This window comes from Oculina patagonica, chromosome 8 (assembly GCF_052425735.1).
Source record: "Oculina patagonica isolate OP01 chromosome 8, crgOcupat, whole genome shotgun sequence".
NCBI lineage: Eukaryota > Metazoa > Cnidaria > Anthozoa > Scleractinia > Oculinidae > Oculina > Oculina patagonica.
The window spans coordinates 26,169,854-26,191,344 of record NC_135765.1 but is presented as its reverse complement, the minus strand read 5'-3'; the positions used below and the strand labels follow the sequence as shown (position 1 = coordinate 26,191,344).

General features: G+C 38.1%; 3 protein-coding genes and 1 long non-coding RNA gene across 4 annotated transcripts in view; 1 reads left to right on the top strand and 3 right to left on the bottom strand.

Moving 5' to 3' along the window:
- Positions 1-13,783, bottom strand: part of LOC144663702 (uncharacterized) — a 33,040-nt gene extending 19,257 nt beyond the window's left edge. The window contains exon 1 of the mRNA XM_078524739.1: positions 13,700-13,783. The gene's annotated coding sequence lies outside the window, so the exon portion shown is untranslated. The remainder of the gene's footprint in view (positions 1-13,699) is intronic.
- The window catches only part of LOC144663787 (uncharacterized), a 95,437-nt gene extending 74,112 nt beyond the window's left edge, over positions 1-21,325 (top strand). Inside the window, exons 2-3 of the long non-coding RNA XR_013572663.1 lie at positions 19,965-20,012; positions 21,071-21,325. This is a non-coding gene — a long non-coding RNA (uncharacterized LOC144663787). The remainder of the gene's footprint in view (positions 1-19,964; positions 20,013-21,070) is intronic.
- LOC144663704 (uncharacterized) lies at positions 6,277-10,356 on the bottom strand. Its single transcript, XM_078524742.1, has 3 exons — positions 9,533-10,356; positions 7,695-8,810; positions 6,277-7,059 (listed from the first exon to the last, which is right to left on the bottom strand). Exons 1-3 carry the CDS (start codon positions 10,349-10,351, stop codon positions 6,802-6,804), a joined length of 2,193 nt encoding a protein of 730 aa, XP_078380868.1. The 5' UTR covers positions 10,352-10,356; the 3' UTR covers positions 6,277-6,801.
- The window catches only part of LOC144663701 (uncharacterized), a 37,459-nt gene continuing 33,026 nt past the window's right edge, over positions 17,059-21,491 (bottom strand). Inside the window, exon 4 of the mRNA XM_078524735.1 lies at positions 17,059-17,341. Within this exon, the coding sequence (XP_078380861.1) occupies positions 17,069-17,341 (273 nt within the window). The 3' untranslated portion in view covers positions 17,059-17,068. The remainder of the gene's footprint in view (positions 17,342-21,491) is intronic.

Here is a 21,491-nt window from a genome sequence, read left to right as displayed (position 1 = left end):
CAATTGAAATAACTTAAGGCTTATGTCTCCTTTTTTTTTTTTCAGGTGCCTGTTGGGATAAACCTCGTAGATACTACTTAGAAGATGGCTGTTGATTTAAATTTTCCTAGATACTAAGAGATCTTATAGGTAGTTTCTATTCTGTTTCTGTTATTATTTATATATCCCATTATTTTCTTTCTGCTGTTATCTGGGATGTCTAATATATGACATTATTATTCGACAATTGCTTGCGCTGCCAATATATGGTCAAAATGTTAACGTTATCTGTCATCCGTACATAACAGATATCCTGCGGTATACGTAGGTTGCGAAGATTCATCCGAAATCTTGTAAAGCATTATCTAATTACGGTTTTTCTATTTGCAAAATCTGTTTCGTTGACAATTTGTTGAATAACTTGACAATTATCCTGCTCAATCTTGCGCAATATAGTCAGATGTTATCCAACTCGGCCTATGGCGTTGTCGGCTAATTATCAGGCAATATGCCGTGTGAATTCGCAGGATAATTTATTGTTAATTGGCAGTAATGCATATTTCTTTTATGATGTTCTCTTTATTTTCAGTATTTTAAATAAAATGGAATTTGATGCCAACTTCTATATGCTTTGTATTAGCTTTTGTGTGTTGTGTGCTCCTCGTAAGCGATTTTGATTCATTGGAAATGACTGTAAGTTGGGTGACCAAATGCTTAGCTCTAATACATTGCTTGACTAGTGAGTCTACATCGGGAGGGCCATGGTGAGCCCTTTTAAATGACACTGACTGCCGAAAGATGAAGTTGAAAGCCAGTGGCAGATCTAGTGGTGCTCAAGGGGGGGGGGGGGGGGGGGGCAGTGAAGGTGCATTTTTCTGCTCAAATATTGGGGGTGGGGGGGGGGGAGGGGGTCTCACCCTTTGGGTCTCTTTTTTTGTCAGTCATTTACTATAATGTTGCCTGGTTAAAAAGACATGTTCAAAGTAGCATTGGTGCACATTCGCAAATACGTCAGAAGATCAAATGAAACAAGGGGGCCGGATGCTTGCAGACCAGGGCTTTGATGATTACTTCTTTCATGACTCACTGACCCAGCTATTTTGAAGCCTCTTTGAGCAGACATTTCAGTGACAACAATATTAAACTGGGTTTGCTTATTGCAAATTTTTAAGCAGGTGCAGGAAAAAGAAGGGGATTCCTCAGGTCATGACCTGTGAACTTTTGACCACAAGACTATTAAAATTAGTTTTTTATTTTTGCTCGCTGTTCTTCGCGCCCCTTCCCAACTAACCAAACGCCTGGGACAGGCTAGTTTACACTGAGTTGGAGTACATAAGTGCTTTTCTGATGCTGTCTGCCTTGTATATCAACAGTGGATACTAAGCCACTCTGAGCTCGTTTTTTTCACTTTTCATGTCCACTAGTATACCGTTTTGGTGAATATCTGTTCGGAAGACATATAAATGAAATATTGAAGTTTAGCTCAAACTTTCGTGACATGGGAAATGTAATGCCTGCTGTTTTTTGAGAACGAAAAATGTCACTTTGGGTACAAAAAAGGCCAGCTATAATGTTCGAAAAGGCAACATCGGCTCGTAAATTCGAATTAAATAAATTGAAGTTTGAAAGTTCAGCTAGCGGTCAAAAATAAACCGTATTAAAAATAAAATCGCACAAAAAAGCCAACATATAAAAACGTGTTCTTGTTGGGTGCCCCTGATACTTTCAGATATATATGCCCACTCTCACATGAAATCGACAAAAAGCTTCCGAAGATTACTTTCTTATTAAGTAGGAAGAGAGATAAAGAATATAAAGGCCATGTTCGTTTCAAGCCGGAGGCGAACTATCGATCACTTGGTGCACTTGGTGCAGTAATTCACTGTTGGACTTTCGAGTGCTGCTACGAAAACTTGCTAGGTGAACGGATTGATTTTCATATGATGTTCTGACATTTGAACTCAAGCGTTTTTGTTATTTTCATTTGCACCACTGTACTTACCTTCACGTTTTTTAACCAGCCCACAGTGCAAAAAAACTTTCTCCACTTAGTACGTTTAAACGCACTCGTCTTCATGCATCTTCAGACTCGCAAAAACCGTTTGCATCCAGCTCAACTCCTTTTGCAGCGCTTTCTTCTGAAATCGACTCGATTCGACTCTCGAAATTGACTTATTAAGAATGGCGAATCCTTCAATTTCAGGTCCGTCCCCATCACCAAGGAATTCAGATATCTCCACCGTATCTTCAATTTTATTCTCTCATACAACTTTTTTGGTTTGGACCTTGCTGATGCCTCAGCAACTTTTTACTTTTCGAGTTACAAAATGGCGACGGGCGACAGGTGGATTTTCCGCGCTTTTGTTCGCAGGTTCTGTGACGTCACGAATTTCCACTATGTTGGAACCATCACGTCAGCAGCAGGAGGGCATTTTGCGTGCGCATGCGTCGATATGGACTAGTGCGCACGACAGAGAAGTTCTGCTATCGATTGTTTACATATTTTCCACAATTTATGGCCTAATTTCTAGCTCAAAATGAAACGTGTTTTAAGTTTTACTTGCTGTATACAATACTAAGAGTCCTTGCTTTATCTTCTGACAACAACAAGCAAAGTTTGGTGTCGGCGTGCTGTTTATCTGATCGACTTTGGCTATGTGTATTAAACATTGCACGTGGACAAAATGGCGACCGAATGTCGAGAACCTAAATACCTTGCCCATGTTTTTAATAGCCGGAAGATCTAAACGGACAAAGCGCTACGGCTACTTAGTACAAAAGTATGAAACAGCAATTTTAACTATACGATGTTATAATCAAGTATCCCGGGTTTGAGCGAGTGGTCATGATTTTGTTCAGATTTGTCATAAAACTACAATTTAGTCGTTTTCACAATGCAAAAATCTCAAAATCTAGCCTTGATCTCCAGCGTCTACCGATGATATATGGAGCCTGAAGTACTTAAACTATCGTCTAATGCTGCGAAGGTAGCGTTAAAAAATGGTCAATTGTGGAAATTTTTAGCTTTCTTTAACGTACGTTCTCGCTGGTTTATCCTAACAGAGAAACTATCGTTTGTGATTATTTCCTTAAACGTGAGCATTGGTCAAAATAACTTCACATTTCGATGATACCACAATTATTCTGTTGAACAAGAAAATAATTACTGCGATCGGTCTTAATTTTAAAGTGTTATGGTAATTCTTTGCTGGTAGACTATTTGTTTACATTTTACTATGTTAATTAGTACATTTTTGGCTCCTTTATCAAAATCTAGCCTTGATCACCAGTCAAAAAATAGCATGAAACGAACAAGCTATATATATATTTTTCAGAAACGTTCTAATAACTGCTGTATAAAATGTCTTAAGAAATAATTTTTAACTATAAACAATGTTATTTTCAATTTTTCATTCAACGTTTATTTCATTAAGTTTGATGTTCATTTTGTTATAACGGCTGTTTTACTTCTGTGTCGCCTAAATGTGTTTTAAAGAACTGCAGGTCTTGTTCCAGGAAACGCTGTTTGCCAGTCGAGGGCAAGTTGGCTTTGCTTTGGAGTCATCAGTGAGCTGCATTATCATGTGCAGAACACCCAAACATGTCGTTCCCCTCAGGGAAAACCCTTTTCTTTGGTGGCCGTCCCTTTAGGCAAAAAATCACCCGACAAGCTATTATTGCTCGCACTCTGCCTGTATTACAGCAATTGATTTGATGTGAAGTTTTGATCCTAATATATCACACTCCAGCACACGGATAAATGTTTTCCTCTTTCTACGGCCTGTTTAATTTTTGTCGGTGAAGGCTTTCCTACCTGTCCCACATATTTTCCCATTATTTGCAACAACGATCCCGAAGCTGGCCAGAAAATCTGCTTTATAAGAGCCTTGCCACACACAAAACACTTTTTCTTAGCGAAATTTAGGCCTATATTAAATTATGTGACGATAAACAGTACAAAAAACAAAGTTTGAATCTTCCGCGCCATTTTTATTCCCAAGATCACGCGGTCTTTGTACAGCGGTTGCACGCATGCGCACGCAAAATGCCCTCCTGCTCACGTCAGCAAGTTTCCTATCCAGTCTTTTTACTATCCATGGCTCGATTTCCAGCCGCTTTTCGGGAAAATGAGCGCGCGCTCCTCCCCCCGAAAGCACGGCTGGACGCGTGAGGTCTCCTTTGTTTGCCTTAGCCAATCAGAATTCCGCTTGCAGATTTTCGTCAGGCCGAACAGGCCGCATAAATAATCTTGTCAGACAAAGATGTTTAAAATGACGAATGTTGTGCGTGGCACGTGAACGGATTGTAGAGACGTTTATTATAGCAAAAAGCGATAGAAAAGCAGGTTAGCGGCCAGGATGTCTTCGTAGTCAGCCAACAGGGTCAGGAAATTCGCTGATCTACAAATCTACATTCGAATCTTGTACGTAGTGCCAACGTAACGGAACGAACAAAGGAGGTAAACCCCAAACATTGAGCTCAAAAGACAAAGCGCTCGACCAAAGCAAGAACCATATCCTTTACAACACAGAATGTCTCTCTGAAACCAACTTTTAACTTCTCTGTCAGACACAAATTGCAGCGAGACATTCTATCCGCTGACAGGTCTACTCTCCTTAATAAGAGATCTGAATTAATCACCAAGTGCAGGCACGAAAACAAGTTTTATGCAGCCAATCAAAAGCAGGATCGCTCAAACCGCCCTCCATGAATGTAGTTTAAATTTTCTTTCAACTGCTATTAACGGCACAGTCTGATGATCGCCTCGTGCGTGAAACTTTAAGTAACTGTCCGTGCAGTATCAATCGTTTAATTATAGTATCCAGCTCTGCATGTATTTGCATCGAGCACTCGTACGATTGTGTGAAACCATTTACATTTTTCTTTGTTTATATAGTTCCAGGATAGTTTTAATACATTTTTATTAAATTGTAATAATACACGTTATTCAGTCCAAGGACTGCTAAGTGTTATAGTTTTTTTAATAAACGATACTTCTTCTCTAAGTGAAGACAGTGGCTCTTCGTCGAGTGTCAGCACTAAAAAAAATGAGCACTGAAGTTAACCCAAGTTTCTGCCAATGAACTCTTCGGGTGAGGCTAGTGTATAGAAAGCAATATAAAGTGTTAGTATAATTTTAGAGGTGATTATAAGAATTGAAGAATTCTGATTGGTCGAGAAGCTCAGCTTATGAGGCTATATTCACCCCGCGCGGGGGGATTATAACTTTGAAGGCTTGGTTACTTAGCCACGCCACCTTTGACATCCAGGCAAGTAAACATGGCCGCTTTTGCTGAATGAAAATTTAATTGATTTGAAAGAAACCAGACCAAGTCCTGGATATTTTAAACATTGGGAATTTTTAACAAATTAACTACCAAGACTTTTGGACCGAAAATATTTTCAAGAGATGGTTCTCAAGGCATAAGAAATGATCGTAAACACGGCGGTTTTGGCGAACGATGAGAAACTCAGTCAGATTGATTGAGCAAACATTTTTTAATTCTCTTCTCACCGGAGCTACTCATTTTTAGAGGATTCGCACATTCGCTTAGAAGTCATCTACAATCATACAAAGGTAACGGACATCTATCTTTCTCATTGTGTTTGTTTTGTTCCGTTTTATTGCTTTAACTAAATAAATTCTGATTGCAATCGATGATTAAACTGGTTTACACCGTATGCAAGCGAACACTTGTGTTTGCCGTTTACTTGTTTGCTATCGTTATTTTTTTAAGTTCTTGATGATCACCTCTAAAAATTATACTAAAACAATTATTTGCCTCAGGCTCAGTGATTATTGTTGAAAAATCCCCTCGACTTCGTCTCGGGGATTATTCAACAATAATCACTTCGCCTTCGGCGAATAATTGTTAATTATTTAAATTAACATTTTTTTGTAAACTATTCCAATCTTTTTAAACAGAGGCGGCAATTACCATCGAATATACGTTATTTCCTTTCTTTGCGTTAAATTGAAGCGTGACAACAGATATACGATATGCGATACTTTGCCGCCAGTAAGGTCAAACGCGGCTGCTTTGATCACGTATTGTTTACACTGCTTTGAATGTAGATATGTCAGAGAGGTGTGTTTTCCCCCTAATACTAAAACTTGTGAAAAAGAACTAGTCTATTTCATTTTACATCCTGTAGCAGTCCTTTCTTACTGTCCGGTTCTGTTTTGCTTTGTAGTCTAAGCAAGGATTTCTTGTTGAGCTAAACATGTTATACAAAATGCGTGTTACACACAATAATTATAATCCCTCTTCTCAACGATTATCATCTAAGCAATTTCAAGCGGTTGATGAGTGATGAACTGAAGTAAGCCAAACAGAATCAGTGACATAGAAAGCCCTTACAAGAAAATCAAAGTAATTATAATTTCTTCATCCCATGGCCTTCCTCCCATTCCGTCAATTTCACGTGTCCAGTGAAGGATGACTCGTTTTAAGCCAATCAGAAGGTGTGACCTTCGATACCCTTCCACACAAAAAAAAAAAAAAAAAAAAAAAAAAAAAAACACCAAAAGCATGAGACGGGCGTCAGTCTGGGCCCGTCTCAAAAGCAACCTTGGGAGTTAAAAATTGAATCGGCCAAGGCAAACACAAATAATTCATTTAAATTCAAGGAACGATTTATTTCATTCTTCAAAATGTAATTTCCAATTTTAAAAGGAAAAAAATTGACTTCATCGTTTTCATCGGCAGATTACTTCTAAATCTCAGAAAATAAGGCTCTACATCGGAACGCGTACAATCATACAACATTTTCTTCCAATATTGTTAACTTGTCAACATTTCATCTGTTCTCGCTGGTGTCTCACTCTGTTTGGAATGACCACACATCTCCTTTGTAAATGGTTAAGGGGTCTACCTCAGCATCCACTCGCCAGTAGTAAGTAGAACTTGGATTGAGACTTCCTGATAGGTAATACACATTACCATTGCCGGTGATGTTCTCGCGGTTTTCGGGTGACCCCGGTGCTGCATTCACAATTGTCATCTTGTTCGTACCAAAGTACACGTGATGAGTTGAGGCATTGAAGGCGTTCAACCACATCAGAGCGTCTCTAGTAGACTTTAAAAGAAAATAGGGGAACGTTTTACGTCAGAAATTTGACATTAAATACTATGGTGATACCATGTTTTAAATCATAAGCACTGAATAAAAGGTTCATTACTTTTTTACAAATGTCGCTCTGAGAGCTCCTAGTTTCTACTGAAATGTCTTCTTTTTTCATTGATTGTTCAAATATCTGTCAATTTAAAGGAGCACTAGAAAGATGCAGAAGTTATGTCGCTATGTTAACAAAACTAAAAACGATTTTAGAACTGGACAGATTCCGTGTTGTTGGTCAGTGGCTAGAGGCAAACAGGGCTTTAAAAAAAAAACAAGTGAGGGTTCCATCACCGTTTCTACAAATAGAAAAAATCATCACTTAAATGCCCTCTTTCAAATTAACCATGCCCCTTAGCAATAATTACTTCTTCCTAACGGCCGTTTTAGTAAGTCTTTTCAAAGCCGAGCTAAGAAAGTATGGTCCAAATTTTAGCTGTATACGAAATGCACTACAGCTAAGAACAATTTTCTTCAGGCGAACAATCATCCTGCATCGCCATCCCTGGTAACAAATAAGCCCAACATTTATTGAATTTACCTTAAGACAATTAACTAAAAAAAACGTTTAACTTTATAACCAATTTCAATTTTACCTTAACGGTTGTACTACCCTCAGGAGGGACAGGAGTGCTGGCCTTGTATAGCTGCCTTCCAGGAATCCAATAATGTTTACTGCTGGGGTCGTAACGGTACGGTCCAACCATATTGGTCCTGTATGTGGAGTTACTACGGGGCCGAAAGTCCCAATTCACTGTGTCCACGAGCTCGTACTGCACATTACCTTCTATATTGAAATCCTCGTGACCGGGCAGATCATATGTACGTCCTTTAATTCTGCCACCGTTCGCCTCATCGGCCGCGTTTCTCAGAACCACCGATTGCGCATTCATGGGGGTCGTATCTTGACGAAAGCGCGCCAAAACACACAAAGTGCAGCCGGGAGCCTTTGCATCTCCACTCTTCTCATCCCTTTTATTGAAGGCCAGATTGTTGAGCACTTCCTGAAATTCGCCCTTAACCATGATCCCGGTACAATTCCACGCCACGTTCTCCTTAACGGTGCCGTTTGTTCCTAATCCTGGGGGCTTTCCCGCGTCAAAGCGGAGGCCAAACTTTGGGCTTGAGTGAACCCAGTTCTTTTCCAAAAGACCATCCATTTGCGCACCTCGTTGGAACTGGATGCCTGCTCCGTCATGCTGTATAACTCCCCAGCATTGATGTTGAATGTGGTTGAGCCTGACAACTGGATTTCGTCTATTCGGACGGTACCCACTGGAAGCTCCGTTAAAGCGCATAGTGTTCCGAATAAAATGGTCGTTTTCAGCGTCTGATATCACAGTGCCTAATCCGCCATTCGGTGTTTGTTTAAGAGCCACAGACCAATCATTGTACTCAAAGAAATTGTTCTCTATCCGTACTCTAGTGCCACTGTACTCAAGCGCAGCGCCATCGGTTCCATAGAACGTGCAATTTACTAACTGGAAGTTGTTCCTGCGGTTTGGATGGATCACTGTCCATTCTGGAGGGTCGGTAACACCCAGCATGCGTTTGGAATAAGAGGGAAAGTTAAAATTTATCGAGTGAAAAGAAAGACCATCTACCGTTTCCCCTCTGCCTGGTCGGGGTACTTTAAAGGTGGTGCCAAAAAACTCCAATTGCGTGAAGTTGAGATAGCGGCAGTTGGAAATGTTGAAAGCGTACGTCTGTACCTACAACGATGAACAGATTATAATAGTAAACTATTGAACCATATTTAGCACAATTGCTGCTGTTAATAATATGAAGGATGTCTATAACAAGAAAATCACGCGCATTCTGGTCACGCACAGTACCATCCACCTCTGCTAAGGGACCGGTCATTTTTAGTGTGTTGGGAGGGTAAGTACAAATAGGGGAAGGGTCAAATGGATGTAGCGTAAAAGGAGGACGGCAATAAATGTATGCACGAGCATTAATAAGATTTAGGAGGGTTTGTGGGTTAAAGGGGCCAGAAATAAAAAGGGGGGGGAGGGGAGGGGAGGAGAATTTGAGAGGCAAAATAAATACGCCAATGAAACCGTTATTAAAAACATCGAGTCTCAAAGTAATAGCGACGTAAAACGTGGTGAAGCCCACCGTATTGTTTACTGTTTGGACAAGAACTTAAAAACAACTATGTATGAGCTTTCTGTTAATATTTTTAGTACTGTTAGCAAAACAAAATCGTTTAAACAGCTTAAAAAAAGGCCTGTCTTTAGAATCTAGGGCAACCTCGAAATTATGAAGAAAATAACACAGTTCTAACGCTTAGTGAGAGAGGTTTTGGTTTAATTGGCAAAAAGTCTTTTATATGCTTGGACAAAACCAGTAATTTCCACAAAGTAGGTTCTTAGCCTCAAACGATTTTAAAATGGATGAGCAGGAAATTAATTGAGAGCATGCTTGTGTATACCTTGCCACGTATTCTTCCTGCAGGACTTGCAGCATCTGGCGTCTTCACGTAAACAGTTCTCGTTGTATTGTTGTAGAACCATTCACCAGGATTATCCAGGAATTCCAGCTTATCTTCCAAGAAGTACTGATTTTGTATTCTTGACGGCTTGAAATTGATTGTACCAAATGTGTCGTCATACGTGAAGTTGTTCTGTCCGGGTTTGTGGCCTTCGACGGTTGCAGTAAAAGTATTGAAGCTACCGATATTCAGAATAGCCATCGCTCCCGTTGCGTTTAAACCGCTTCCAGCTAAGTTTTGTTTGCCATTATCGTTCATTGTTCCACGAGTGGAGTTTTTGGCAGACTTTCCCCAATATTCGTTCAAGAACACAGTTTTGTCTGACCACAGAGCGTTTGGCCAACGAGCGTTGGTCATCATTTCACCGTCGACAAAGAGCTGCCAAATGTCCTGACCTATCTGAGCGCTGAAAGTCCCACTTCCTTCATCTACCCAGCCGGCTGTCGGCGTTAACGGAATTGTTCCATCGATGATGGGGATCTCGTTGCCATAGCCGCGAATGATCATAGGATTGTCTGCTTCGCCGGTTTTACCTGAAATCTGGAATTCTGATTGATGGTAGCGTCCTTCCCGAATTTGGCACTCGTCTCCAGGATTCCTCAGTGTGTCGATGCAAGTCTTGATGTTTGCGAATGCGCTGGTAGTACTTCTTCCGTCATTGGAGTCATCGCCGCCATTTCCATCGACATAGTAGATGGTGCCACTCACGTACAAAGGAACCAAAATGAGGATTGCAGTCAGTTTAATAGTTTCCTTCATTTTCAGGAAAATAGTTTCCCTTATCTGTAACGAAAAGAAATTCAAAGTGTTTCATTGAAAAAGTGTCAAAATAAAAGAAACCAAGCTACAGATACATTTGACTGTCTTTGTGGCTTAAGCCGGCGGCACACTTGGCGATTTTATTCGTCAATCGCCGCGATCGGCGAAAATCGCCAAGTGTGCCCGGTGCAGCGATTGCGATTTTCGCCGATCGCTGCGACCTCTGTATGGGTTATCAGAAGCACCTGCCTAGTCCAGTATGAATTTGTTTAGTCAAGCTTATTTCGACTCGCATTTGTATCATTATATTTAAATGAAGTATTTAAGGTAAAAAAGTCCTTCGTATGTTGTTCGAAGGCAGTGCTGGAATAACTTTTTACGCAGTTCGTCTGATATGTTTTAAGAAAACGAGGGATTCGGAAAAGCCGATTACGACAGATTTGATCCTTCAGAAAACACTGATCTCTTTTTCCTCAAGGCTGTCTCAATGCACTTTGAGAAGAAAGAAATGCAAATCTCTAGGGCGAAGGGAAACAATTATTAGTTTTCCTCAGTTTCACTTGCTGAACGACGCTAGTGTTTTCATTGTTAGTCAACGTTGGCAGTTTTTTTTTATTTTTATTTATTTTTTTATTTTTATTTTTTCATTTAATTTTTTTTAACGTTGGCAGTTCACGTCTGTAAATCAAACAAAATCTTCCCTTAAAAAGAGATAAATATAGGTTATTCACCAGCCGGGAGGTCCGCATTGGAAAAACCTGTGCCCGAGGTCTTGGATGGTTCCAAGATCGAGGGCACAGTTTTTTCCAATACGGACCGACCAAGGCTGGTGAATAACGTTTTTTATTTTTTTCCTTCTTATTTGTTTTTAAAAGAAACCTGGGAAGATTTTTTCACAAAATCTTTGTTTGTATACGCGCGTCATTTCAATGTTGTCAGTGTCGATCGACGGATTAGTAAGATTGTAAAATGCTGCCTGTTTGTTATTTATAAATTCGGAATAAAATAGCCTCGCTTAAATGAACCGAACTGACAGAAAGGTTTAGCATAGTAAATTGACACTGAAGAGATTCAATAAAAGAAATTGAACTAGTAAATATGGCATAAATGTAAAATCGAGGCAAAGCATTTATATCATTGACAAAACTGAACACCTTTAAATCGATTTCGGCTTCCCGATGAATGTTGTGAAAGGAATTGTGTTCGTAGGATAGTAATTCTTGGACTAAAAAATATTATCTGACTGAAAGACCGTTTCGGTACAGATATGCATACTTGTTTTTAACGAATTAATAAACTCAGCGTTGATTCCCAGCAGAATTTCTTTGTGATGAACAGTGCGAATGTGAAACTGAATGAAATGCGTAGTTTGGACGTACGGCACAATATTGCGAGAATTATTTTGACTGTTTTGTAATTAAGAATCACATTTTCTTGAATGATAGCATTTAAAGTTTTGTTTAGGCAAAAAGTGGCCGATAAAAAGGCATTTTTTTTTACTCAAAATTAATGTTTAAAACCGTTGCAGCTTACCGTAATGGCGTGAAAATGATTGCAAAATTACAAACAACCACAAACTACGAAACTAGAACTCGATTTTGTCGATAAAGAAATGAATACTCGCCTTTAGAAGAACTTCGAGGCCTTTAATTCCACTTCTAATTTGTCTTTCACCTTTACAACGGTTGGTGAGCAGCTATTTCGATTTTGCATAGCAAATCTTTCATGTGTTCGCTCGTACAACACTGCAAAATGATTTCGCGCGGAAAATTCACTCGACGATTTATCTCGCAACGGATACCGCCCGCTGTGAGCGGGCCGGATGGGAGAATACCGCCCGCTTCCGGAACCAATCAGATCGCAGGATTTGTAGAATACCGCCCGCTCACGAAAAAAGAAAAAAAATAAAAAATATAGCATTCATAGGAACACGGAATTCTTATTGAAAAGGAGAGAGGGAAGTGGATGACGTTCACGATATTAAAAATGAGGCCCACTCTGCGAAGCAAAAGTTTTAATGATCAGGTCCTGTTTATTCCTCTCATAATTTTTCCGACGTGATAACTAATCATTGCCATGGCAAGTTTTCAGTTCCTAGCCTGTTTGACAAATCTCCAATTTAAGACCTAGTTCTTTGTTCTAATGACTATTTTTGTGTTTAATTTTGTATTAATTCATGATAGCATCCCAGTATCGTTTTGAAATAATTTTTAACAGTTTTTAAGTTAAAAAAATAGACTATAATCTTATTGGTATATGAAAAACAAAATTACCAATTTAACCAAGATTATCCTCTTTTGAACGATTTTACAAAGAACTGTATGTGATCTAAGTGCACGAAGAGACCAAATTGCCTAAATGCCCCTTACTGCATCTGCGGACATCTCCGCCATACAACACATGATTTCAAATATAAGTTTTAAGTGTTCGATTTTTAAGAGAAAGACGTAAGAGGGAATGTCAGTTTCTGTTAGAACGGCGCAAATACTGATATACCCTGTCCGACGATCTTCATGGTAATTGTACTTACGTTATTTATGTATATTGCTGTATTTTGTTTATCGGTTGGCGTCCTTTTGTACAGTGGTAACAGCTAAATTCTTATTTTCATGCTCCATAAAGTTCAATTTTAAACTGATATTGTTTAAATCTGTTTTAGGTTTTTCAATTGAAGTTGTTAATATTTTATTGGAGGACCACTGATTTGTAAGAGCCTTTACACATATTGCGGCAATATTCGAAAAAGTGATTTCTTTTTCATATTGGGTGGATTAAGTTATTTCTTCAATAATACTTACCAAATAGTTTTATTTATTTTGAAAAATTCCTTTTTAAGAAAATCTTCTGAAATATTAAATGAATCGAGATTAATAGTTTCGCGTGCACCATCATGTAAAAGGCATTCCACCTTTCGCTATTATTGAAATTCTTAGCCACAGCCATTAATTATCTTGCCATGATTATGACCAATGTTTCATTATTCTTTATATACACAAGGAAAAAAGTAACACGCATATCATGGTGGTGAAACACCTCGTGAATGGAATAAATTTTCACCATGGCCTAAGCCTTTAAAGCGATCACACGCGCGTGTCGTCTTACAATTCCTGAACGGAAATCTCTTTATCCACTCAAATTTTCTTTACGTTAAGGTTAGTGAAGTGTTAATTAGTAAAGCGAGAGTATTTTTGGAAATCTGTTAAAACACATCCTTCTATCCATTCGCGGTCAACTTTGTATTTGCAGGTAAGTCATATTTTATTTTTAGTCTAGTGCCGCCTGAATTACTTTGTAAGACGGCGTTAAAATATTCACATAAAGGGCGTTTCAAAGGGTTAACGTTCTTACCTTATTTTTCTTTGAAAGGATATTAAGAGATTGATGATATCCTTTCGTCGTTCTTTGTCGCCTTTAGTTTCAGTTACCTTATTGTATTTAAAGGTTTAAGTAATTACATAAGAAACTCATGAACAGGTTAAGCATGGCCACCAGCGGTACCGACAAAACACTGGAAATAGTGTATTGTACAACCAGCAACTATCACTCATGATCACGCTTTAGTCTATAAAACCTACGCTTGACTAATGTTATTGGTAAAGAAGTCCTTCTTGGAAACGATTTAGAAATTCATTTTAAACGAAAAACAAGTCAGCTTGTTATTTTATATGGCTGTTTTATTAGTGAATCCCTGTAATATAGTAGATTCAATCGGCCGTCGTTAGCCTTTTTCCATACATTGGACCTAGCGGTTTAAAAGAGCATTTAGTATCTGTAAAGTTCAATTTAGACTTTCATACTTGGTGAATTTTTTTTTAAACGGTTCAATGTAATTGTTAATATTTATCGCAGGGCCACAGGTTTTGCAGTACTAAATAAACACTCAAGGAAATAAAGGCATTATACGTTTTACAGCCCAATCCTCACAGAAGACGGGAGGGGAGCGAACGCAGAAATCCGCCCTGCTTAAAAATTCAACATATCGACCCCAGCTAGGGTAAAAAAAATAATCAGGCTATTTATTGCTTAAATTAACCTTAATTTAATTAAAGGCATTATTGTTTAAACAGCCCTGTCCTCAATGGCGGATGGGAGGGAAGGGAACGACTGAGTCGACTCTGCGTAAAATCTGCTCTGTCTAAAAATTCAATACATCAATCGATTCCAGAGAGACTAACTACAAAAATATCGCTGGCAAAATATCATTAAAATGAAATTATTTTGAGATCGTCGGTACTCTCGCGTACATCTTTAAAATACTTAAACCTTTTTACACTCCCTAATCTTCTACCCTCGTGACTCAGATCGACATTCTCGTTGTTCTTTTGTGTACACGATAGTTTGATTTTGAAGGCAACATTGTGCCTCATGAATAAAATAACTTCACACCATGTGCTAAATCTTCAAATCAAACGCACGTCCAAATCGAGAAGAAGGATTCTAGAAGAAATATCTTGAGATTATTCTAAACGACTCTTTTAGGGACTGATTATTAGCGACCCTAGAGCTTTCCTAATTCCGCAAAATGCAATCATCTAACCTTCCACGACACAATTAGCTTTGTGTTTACAAATTAACCACATTCTAGCTGTAAGAACAAATGTTAAATCAGAATCGCATAAACACGTTTATAGCCGACGTTCTTACCTTATTTTTCGTCAACAGGAGATTTAGAGATCATTGACAATATTTAACGTTCTTCGTCGCCTCTAGTTTAAGTTACCGAATTGTGTTTAAAAGTCTGAGTTATTACACCAGACTGAAACTCATAAACAGGTTAAACAGGCAGGGAGTACTGGACTAAACACTAGGGTCAGTGTTTCGTCCCAACCCAACCAGCAGCTGTCAATCATGATCGTGAATCGCACTTAAGACCATGAAGCGGGACTGGGATCAATCCATCCCATTAGTTGTTAAGGTATGATGTTATTTCTAAAGCATGAAATCCTTTAAGAAAACATTTTAGTCAAATCCTTCAAAATGAAAACAAAATAGTGTATTTTCAGGTTTTGATGTAATATCTATTTTAGAAGGGATAGCCATAGTTCGTGGGCGTTTCTTTCTTCCTTATAGTCAAAGTATCACAAGTGCCCCGTAACATGTAGTCTAAGGACCTTGTTACACTATACATTAACGCCCGCCGCCAATTAAGCCGCCCAATATTTGTTGGACAATTATCCTACAAACTTGAATATTTATATACTGTATGAACCCTTGCCCGGAAACGTTTAACGCGAAATTTGTAACAACTACACATTGTCACCACAGAAAAGAACTAGAACCCTAACAAACTATAGAAAAATTAGCAAGCTCAGAAAACAACTCATCGAAACTCAAACCCAGTGAACCAGTCAGTGAATACGTACAAGTATTATTCTGGATTTCCGACCAATGAAAATATAATATTCTGGAATCGTTAACAATTCTCCGCATGGATGTGTTACATTCATGTACACTAGATCCCCTTTATACTGAATAGAAATCAAACCAGAACATTTTATCACTTTTCCATAAAAAATTTCGGCCTGACGCAAAATTTGATACCCTCTAAAGGACGCTTGCGCTATTTGTTCATGCGCATCCATACTGCCCACGTAATTCGATCGCAAGCCGCGTCATGCAACAAGCGTGCGCGCTGAGGAATAATTCTTAACACATATAGGGTGGGTAGCCGTCGGTGACTCGCACTTTTTTTTCGGGATGGATCCCCTTTTTTGATAAAGCTCTACCGATTGACAAAAAATGAGTCAAATTTGACTGTTAGCAAGTTTATTATTATTTTATTATTATTATTACATGTATTATTTTCTCTTCCCGCGCGCAATCAAATCAGTCACATTTTGCTTTTTTGAACATTTGCAAATGCAATTGTTAAAGACACGAGTTATCTTATGGGACTTTAACAGTGAAATAAATCTGTTTTATAGACCCCAAAAAAATTCGGACAAACGAAGTTGGCCTGCATTAATTCATTTAAAATATTTTGTCGCAAGAAGAAGCAGAGGTCATATCGAGTGACGAAGTCAAATTTATCCAAACAAGCGCCTTCTTCAGATATCGTATCTCGGAAACGAATTCGGTGACCCCCGATTATTTTTAAATTGCTGACATAAGTAACTCGTAAACTTGCAGTGGTGAGAGTTTAAGAAAAATCTCAATGTTAGAAGGTTTTCGCGCAAAGGTCCTTAAAGACATCCAAAAAAACCGTTTGATGACTTATTCATGATCCAAGCATTCTGGTGACGCCTTTACTCTCTAGACATTCGAAAAGAACTGCAAATCCGTTCCTGTTCCATGAAAAAGCTATTTCTTGATAAAAAAAAATTTCCCTTGGTTTTAAAGAGCATGGAATTTTCAAAAACATATTTCATTTTGAAAGAGAGGGCAAAAAGCAACTTGCGCCATGACACGTAACTGCTAAGAAATGAGAGGAAACAGCTTTATAATGAATCTGTCAAAGGCAAACACAAAGAACACAACCAAGTTCAGGTGATGATTTATTTCAATCTTTTTAACATTATTTCCAAATCCCCAAAGAAAAAAAATAATTGACCTCATTATTGTTACTTTTATCGCCAAATAACTTCATAATTTCAGAAAATGAGGCTCTTCATCGGAAAGCGTACAATCATTGTTTGTTTGTTTTAATTCAGCAATGGGGACATAAATTTGATTCCAATTACGAACTCGTCAGCAGTTTCATCTGTGTACGCTGGTGCCTTACTGTGTTCGAAATGACCACACGTCTCCTTTATGAAAGGTAGGGGTTGTCGGGTCTATTTCAGCATCCACTCGCCAGTAGTAAGAGGTTCCCGCCATGAGGCTGATGGCCGAGGAGCTGAGGTAATACACGTTTTCACCGCCGGTGATTCTCTCGCGGTGTTCTGGCGATGTTGTCGTTGCAGCAGCAACTGCCGCTTCGTTAGTACCAAAGTACACGTGATGAGTCAAAACACCGAAGGCGTTTAACCACATAACAGCATCTCTAGTAACCTTTGAAAGAAAATGGGGAATTGCATATAGTAAGAAACTTTGTACAAAGGCTGATGAGTGTAAAAAGGACATCAAATACGACTATCATTAAAGGAAGGGGGTCTAACAACTAATTTTTTGCTAAGAAAAGTTTCTGACCGTCATATTTTGGCAACCAAATCTCCTATGGATAAGCTTTCTGCATAACTTTGTTCCATTGAAGAGTCCTTTAAGTGTTTCGAATCACGGCCATAGTTGACTCTCATTTTAGCGGAGCTCCACGCGCCGAAGGCGCGTAGCGTAGCTCCATTGGTAACATGCGGGTACAAGGGAACAGACAGGGCAAATGGTATCCTATCGAACCGAGAAATTTTGGTTGTCGGGTACGTCCGTACGTACGCACGGATTAGGCCTGGGAACGAGCTAGGCTCCAGTGGCAACCCGCGTCTTTTGACGGGAAAAATCAAAAAAAAAATCATATCAAGGCCTTAGCGAAAAAAGTTTTTTAAAAACGATTTCTACTCAGCTAAGCTTATATAGTAGACGGTTTTAAACGCGAGGGAAAAAAATCATTCTTAGCTCTCAGTCGTGTACCGGTATGTCAAACAAGGACATAGACTTAGTGAACTGAAATTCGTTTTGTCTTAAACACGAATTGTATATTCAAAGCATACCTTACTTCTGGTTTTTCCTATCCGCGTTAATTTGTTTATTCTGTACTTAAATCACCGAAGTACGTAGGAAGAACACACCATTTTTAAACGTTGGAAAGAGTACAGAACAATTAGAGAACAAAAATTACATGAAAATTTGTAAGAATGTGGTCGAGTCAGATGCAATATAGGGGACATTGCTAGCTGAGAGTCTTAGCGAAATATAGTTTCTCCATGACCTCTGTTATTTTTCACTGAGAACTTTGCGTAGTTTTCCTTATTTTTAAATTTTTATAATATGAATGTTATGAGTGAAAACGTTTTGTGAAAGTTTTGTATTTCTTATCTGATAACAGCCTTTCTCAGAATATTTATTCATATTTTTTATAACTTACCGTATTTATTCGATTAAACGCCTCCCTCGAATAAACGCTACATGTTAGAACAGAAATATTAATAAACGTCGCCCTCGAATAAACACCGCATCATGATCATGCGGCATTCATTTGAATAACAGATTCGGAAAGCAAATGCAGTAATAATCAAGCTTGAGCAGGCCAAAACAAATATTTTCTTGATTGTAACAAGGTTTTAAGGAAATGATGTAATGTATATGAAATGATTCATATATGAACTGCGGATGTATATGAGAGTGATAAATGATCGTCGCAGTGAATTTCCAATTTAAGCAATTGGAATAAAGAAGCCTGAAAAAAAATTCAGGGCTTCAACGGGATTCGAACCCGTGACCTCCGCGATACCGGTGCGATGCTCTACCAACTGAGCTTTTTCAGGCTTCTTTATTCCAATTGCTTAAATTGGAAATTCACTGCGACGATCATTTATCACTCTCATATACATCCGCAGTTCATATATGAATCATTTCATATACATTACATCATTTCACTCCTCTCACGGGAAAATATGAACTCACAATTGACCTCGCTCCCAATGTGTGGCTTCAATAGCTCAGTTGGTAGAGCATCGCACCGGTATCGCGGAGGTCACGGGTTCGAATCCCGTTGAAGCCCTGAATTTTTTTTCAGGCTTCTTTATTCCAATTGCTTAAATTGGAAATTCACTGCGACGATCATTTATCACTCTCAAGGTTTTAAGGTATTGAAATTGACATTTTAAATAAATTGAATTTTAAATGAACGACGCCCTCGTATAAACGCTTCCCTCTAATAAACGCCGCACTCGAATCACGAAAAATTAAATAAACGCCGTGGCGTTTAATCGAATAAATATGATACATAAAAGAATTTAGCACAGATTCTAAAATGTTATGCAAAAGATCATGAAATTTTCTTAAGTTATAACAACCAAACTGATCCTGAAGTTATAATGAAGGATAAGGGCTTGGAAAAAAATAAATTCCAGATTTCCCTGTGGTTGACAAGCAGCTCTCAAATTTTGCTTTCCTAGGACTGTGCATGATTGTGTTTCTTAGTAAACTTGTGACTGTATAATTTACATCTAGACGACTTGCCTGGGCCTTTTAATCTATTACGCAAACAGGCATGAAAAATTAATTGCTTGACAGAAAAATCTACTTGCCCCAGACAATCAGAGGGTACTTTTTTTAGCCCTGTGGCTATGAGCATTGCTTTCTTGAAGGTTGCACATGACTTGTACAATTCTTTAAGCCTTTCAAAGTTTTCCAACTTAAAGCAGTGACTAAATCAAATATTTTTCTACAAGAGAAGTAGGACTAGTTTTTGATCGTGAAAAAAATAAGTTCAAAATGGGCCTGTCTGCGATGACTCGAGGATATAATTAAAAGTAAATAATACATGTACAACAAGTTTTTTGAGGTAAATTCAGTGAGAAGTATTTATAGAGGGTGTAAGATGCAGTTTGAAGTTGTCATTTATTTTGGTAAATCTGTTGTCTTTCTAAAACTTGCTATGATAGGATTTCCATACTTTTTGCGAGGATGCAAGTTAAGAATTTTACAGGTTTTTGATATGTATAAATTTTGTTTTCAGTGCAGGGAAAACAGTCAAGGGGTGCAGTTAGTGAAATTGGTGATGCAGGTAATCATAACATTAGTGTCAGCTTATACCTTTCTTTATCTAGATATTAAAGAAGCTCCATGACACATTAGTGCATGAAACTTGTTTTTCAAGTGTAAAACTTTTGGGTGTGAAAAATGGTATGTGTTTTAACCCCTTGGTAAGTTTACATTGTATTTTTCTCTAAAATCCTCGTTCAATTGAGGAATTTAATATACACAATTTATATATGTAACAGCACATGTACATAAAATGTTTTTATTTTTCAAGAAAAATGTTTTCGTTGTTCATACAATGCACCCCTCCCCCACCATGGAGGAGGGGTATGAGGGCAAAGACCCAACAAGATCTGCTACCTGACCCGACAAAATACCGGAATACTTGTAATGATTTTGTGGGAGAAGTGCAAATTGATCTGTTGTGTTTGAATTCCTTTTGTTAATACCTTAAACCTCAATAGCTAATAAGCTCAAGCCCTAACTTAACATAAATTGTCTTGTTGTGGTACCAGGCAAATGTAGAAATAGAACTTAAACTCAGCTGAAATTTTACGTGAACACAAAGACTTAGTAAAATTTTAGAGCTGCTTAGGCCAGAAAAGCCAGCTGGGCTTGTTGATGAGCCGGCTTAGTGTTTTCTTAGCTATATCCCTGATAAAAGTTTTAGGGAGAATATGTAAGCTTTCCTAAACTTAATCACAGTACTTTCAACATCACCTGTCAGAGATAAATATAAGAGTCTTAAAAGACACATCAATATGGAGGCAACTCTTGAATTAAGCCGGTGTTTCACACCCCAAAACATTCATCAAAGTCTCGCCATGTGCCGGGTCTTATTGATAGCAGTATTAGTGTCTTCAGTAGTTAAAAAAGGTTTTCCTGACACACTCACTCTGAAAGGACTTTTTGGTTCTAAACATATCCCCCAACACATTCCCTGGCCCATGCAAAAATTGGAAAAATAACTCTCTTTTTTATGTATCTGTATAATGTTCTGCATAAATTAAATTAAAATTATAAATATTCATTTGATGTCAATGATCATCAACAAAATGGTATCTGTTATTTTCCCTTTTTCAGGGTTAACACGAGTAGCAGAATTTCCACAGAGTTGCAGACACAGAGAGAGATAAATGAACAATCAGAATATATTATTTCTTCATTGCATGTACAACTAACACTTATGTACTCTGTGTGAAAATATACAATTTATGTAGTCAGGTGTAATTTTAAAGTTAATGAAATAGAGCCAGTTAAGGTTCAACCATGTACGTATTTCTTAAGGGATCTCTGACAACACAATATAGATAGATAGATGGATAGATGCTTTATTAAAACTAAATTGCAACCCAAGGGTTGAATAATATAGTTTTTACAAAAAAATTACATTATATTATTGGTTAAAAAGGTTAAAACTACTTATATACACAAAATGAAATATACAGCTATAAAAAGTCAAACATTTAAAATTTGAGCGTATTGCTAAAATAAAAAAAAATAT

Excerpts from the sequence above, each read along its gene's own strand:
- LOC144663704 (XM_078524742.1), bottom strand. The coding sequence starts at position 10,351 with ATGAAGGAAACTATTAAACTGACTGCAATCCTCATTTTGGTTCCTTTG. Across the intron at positions 8,811-9,532 it reads CAGGAAGAATACGTGGCAAG|GTACAGACGTACGCTTTCAA; the intron begins GTATACACAAGC and ends TCATCGTTGTAG. Across the intron at positions 7,060-7,694 it reads AGGGTAGTACAACCGTTAAG|TCTACTAGAGACGCTCTGAT; the intron begins GTAAAATTGAAA and ends TTTCTTTTAAAG.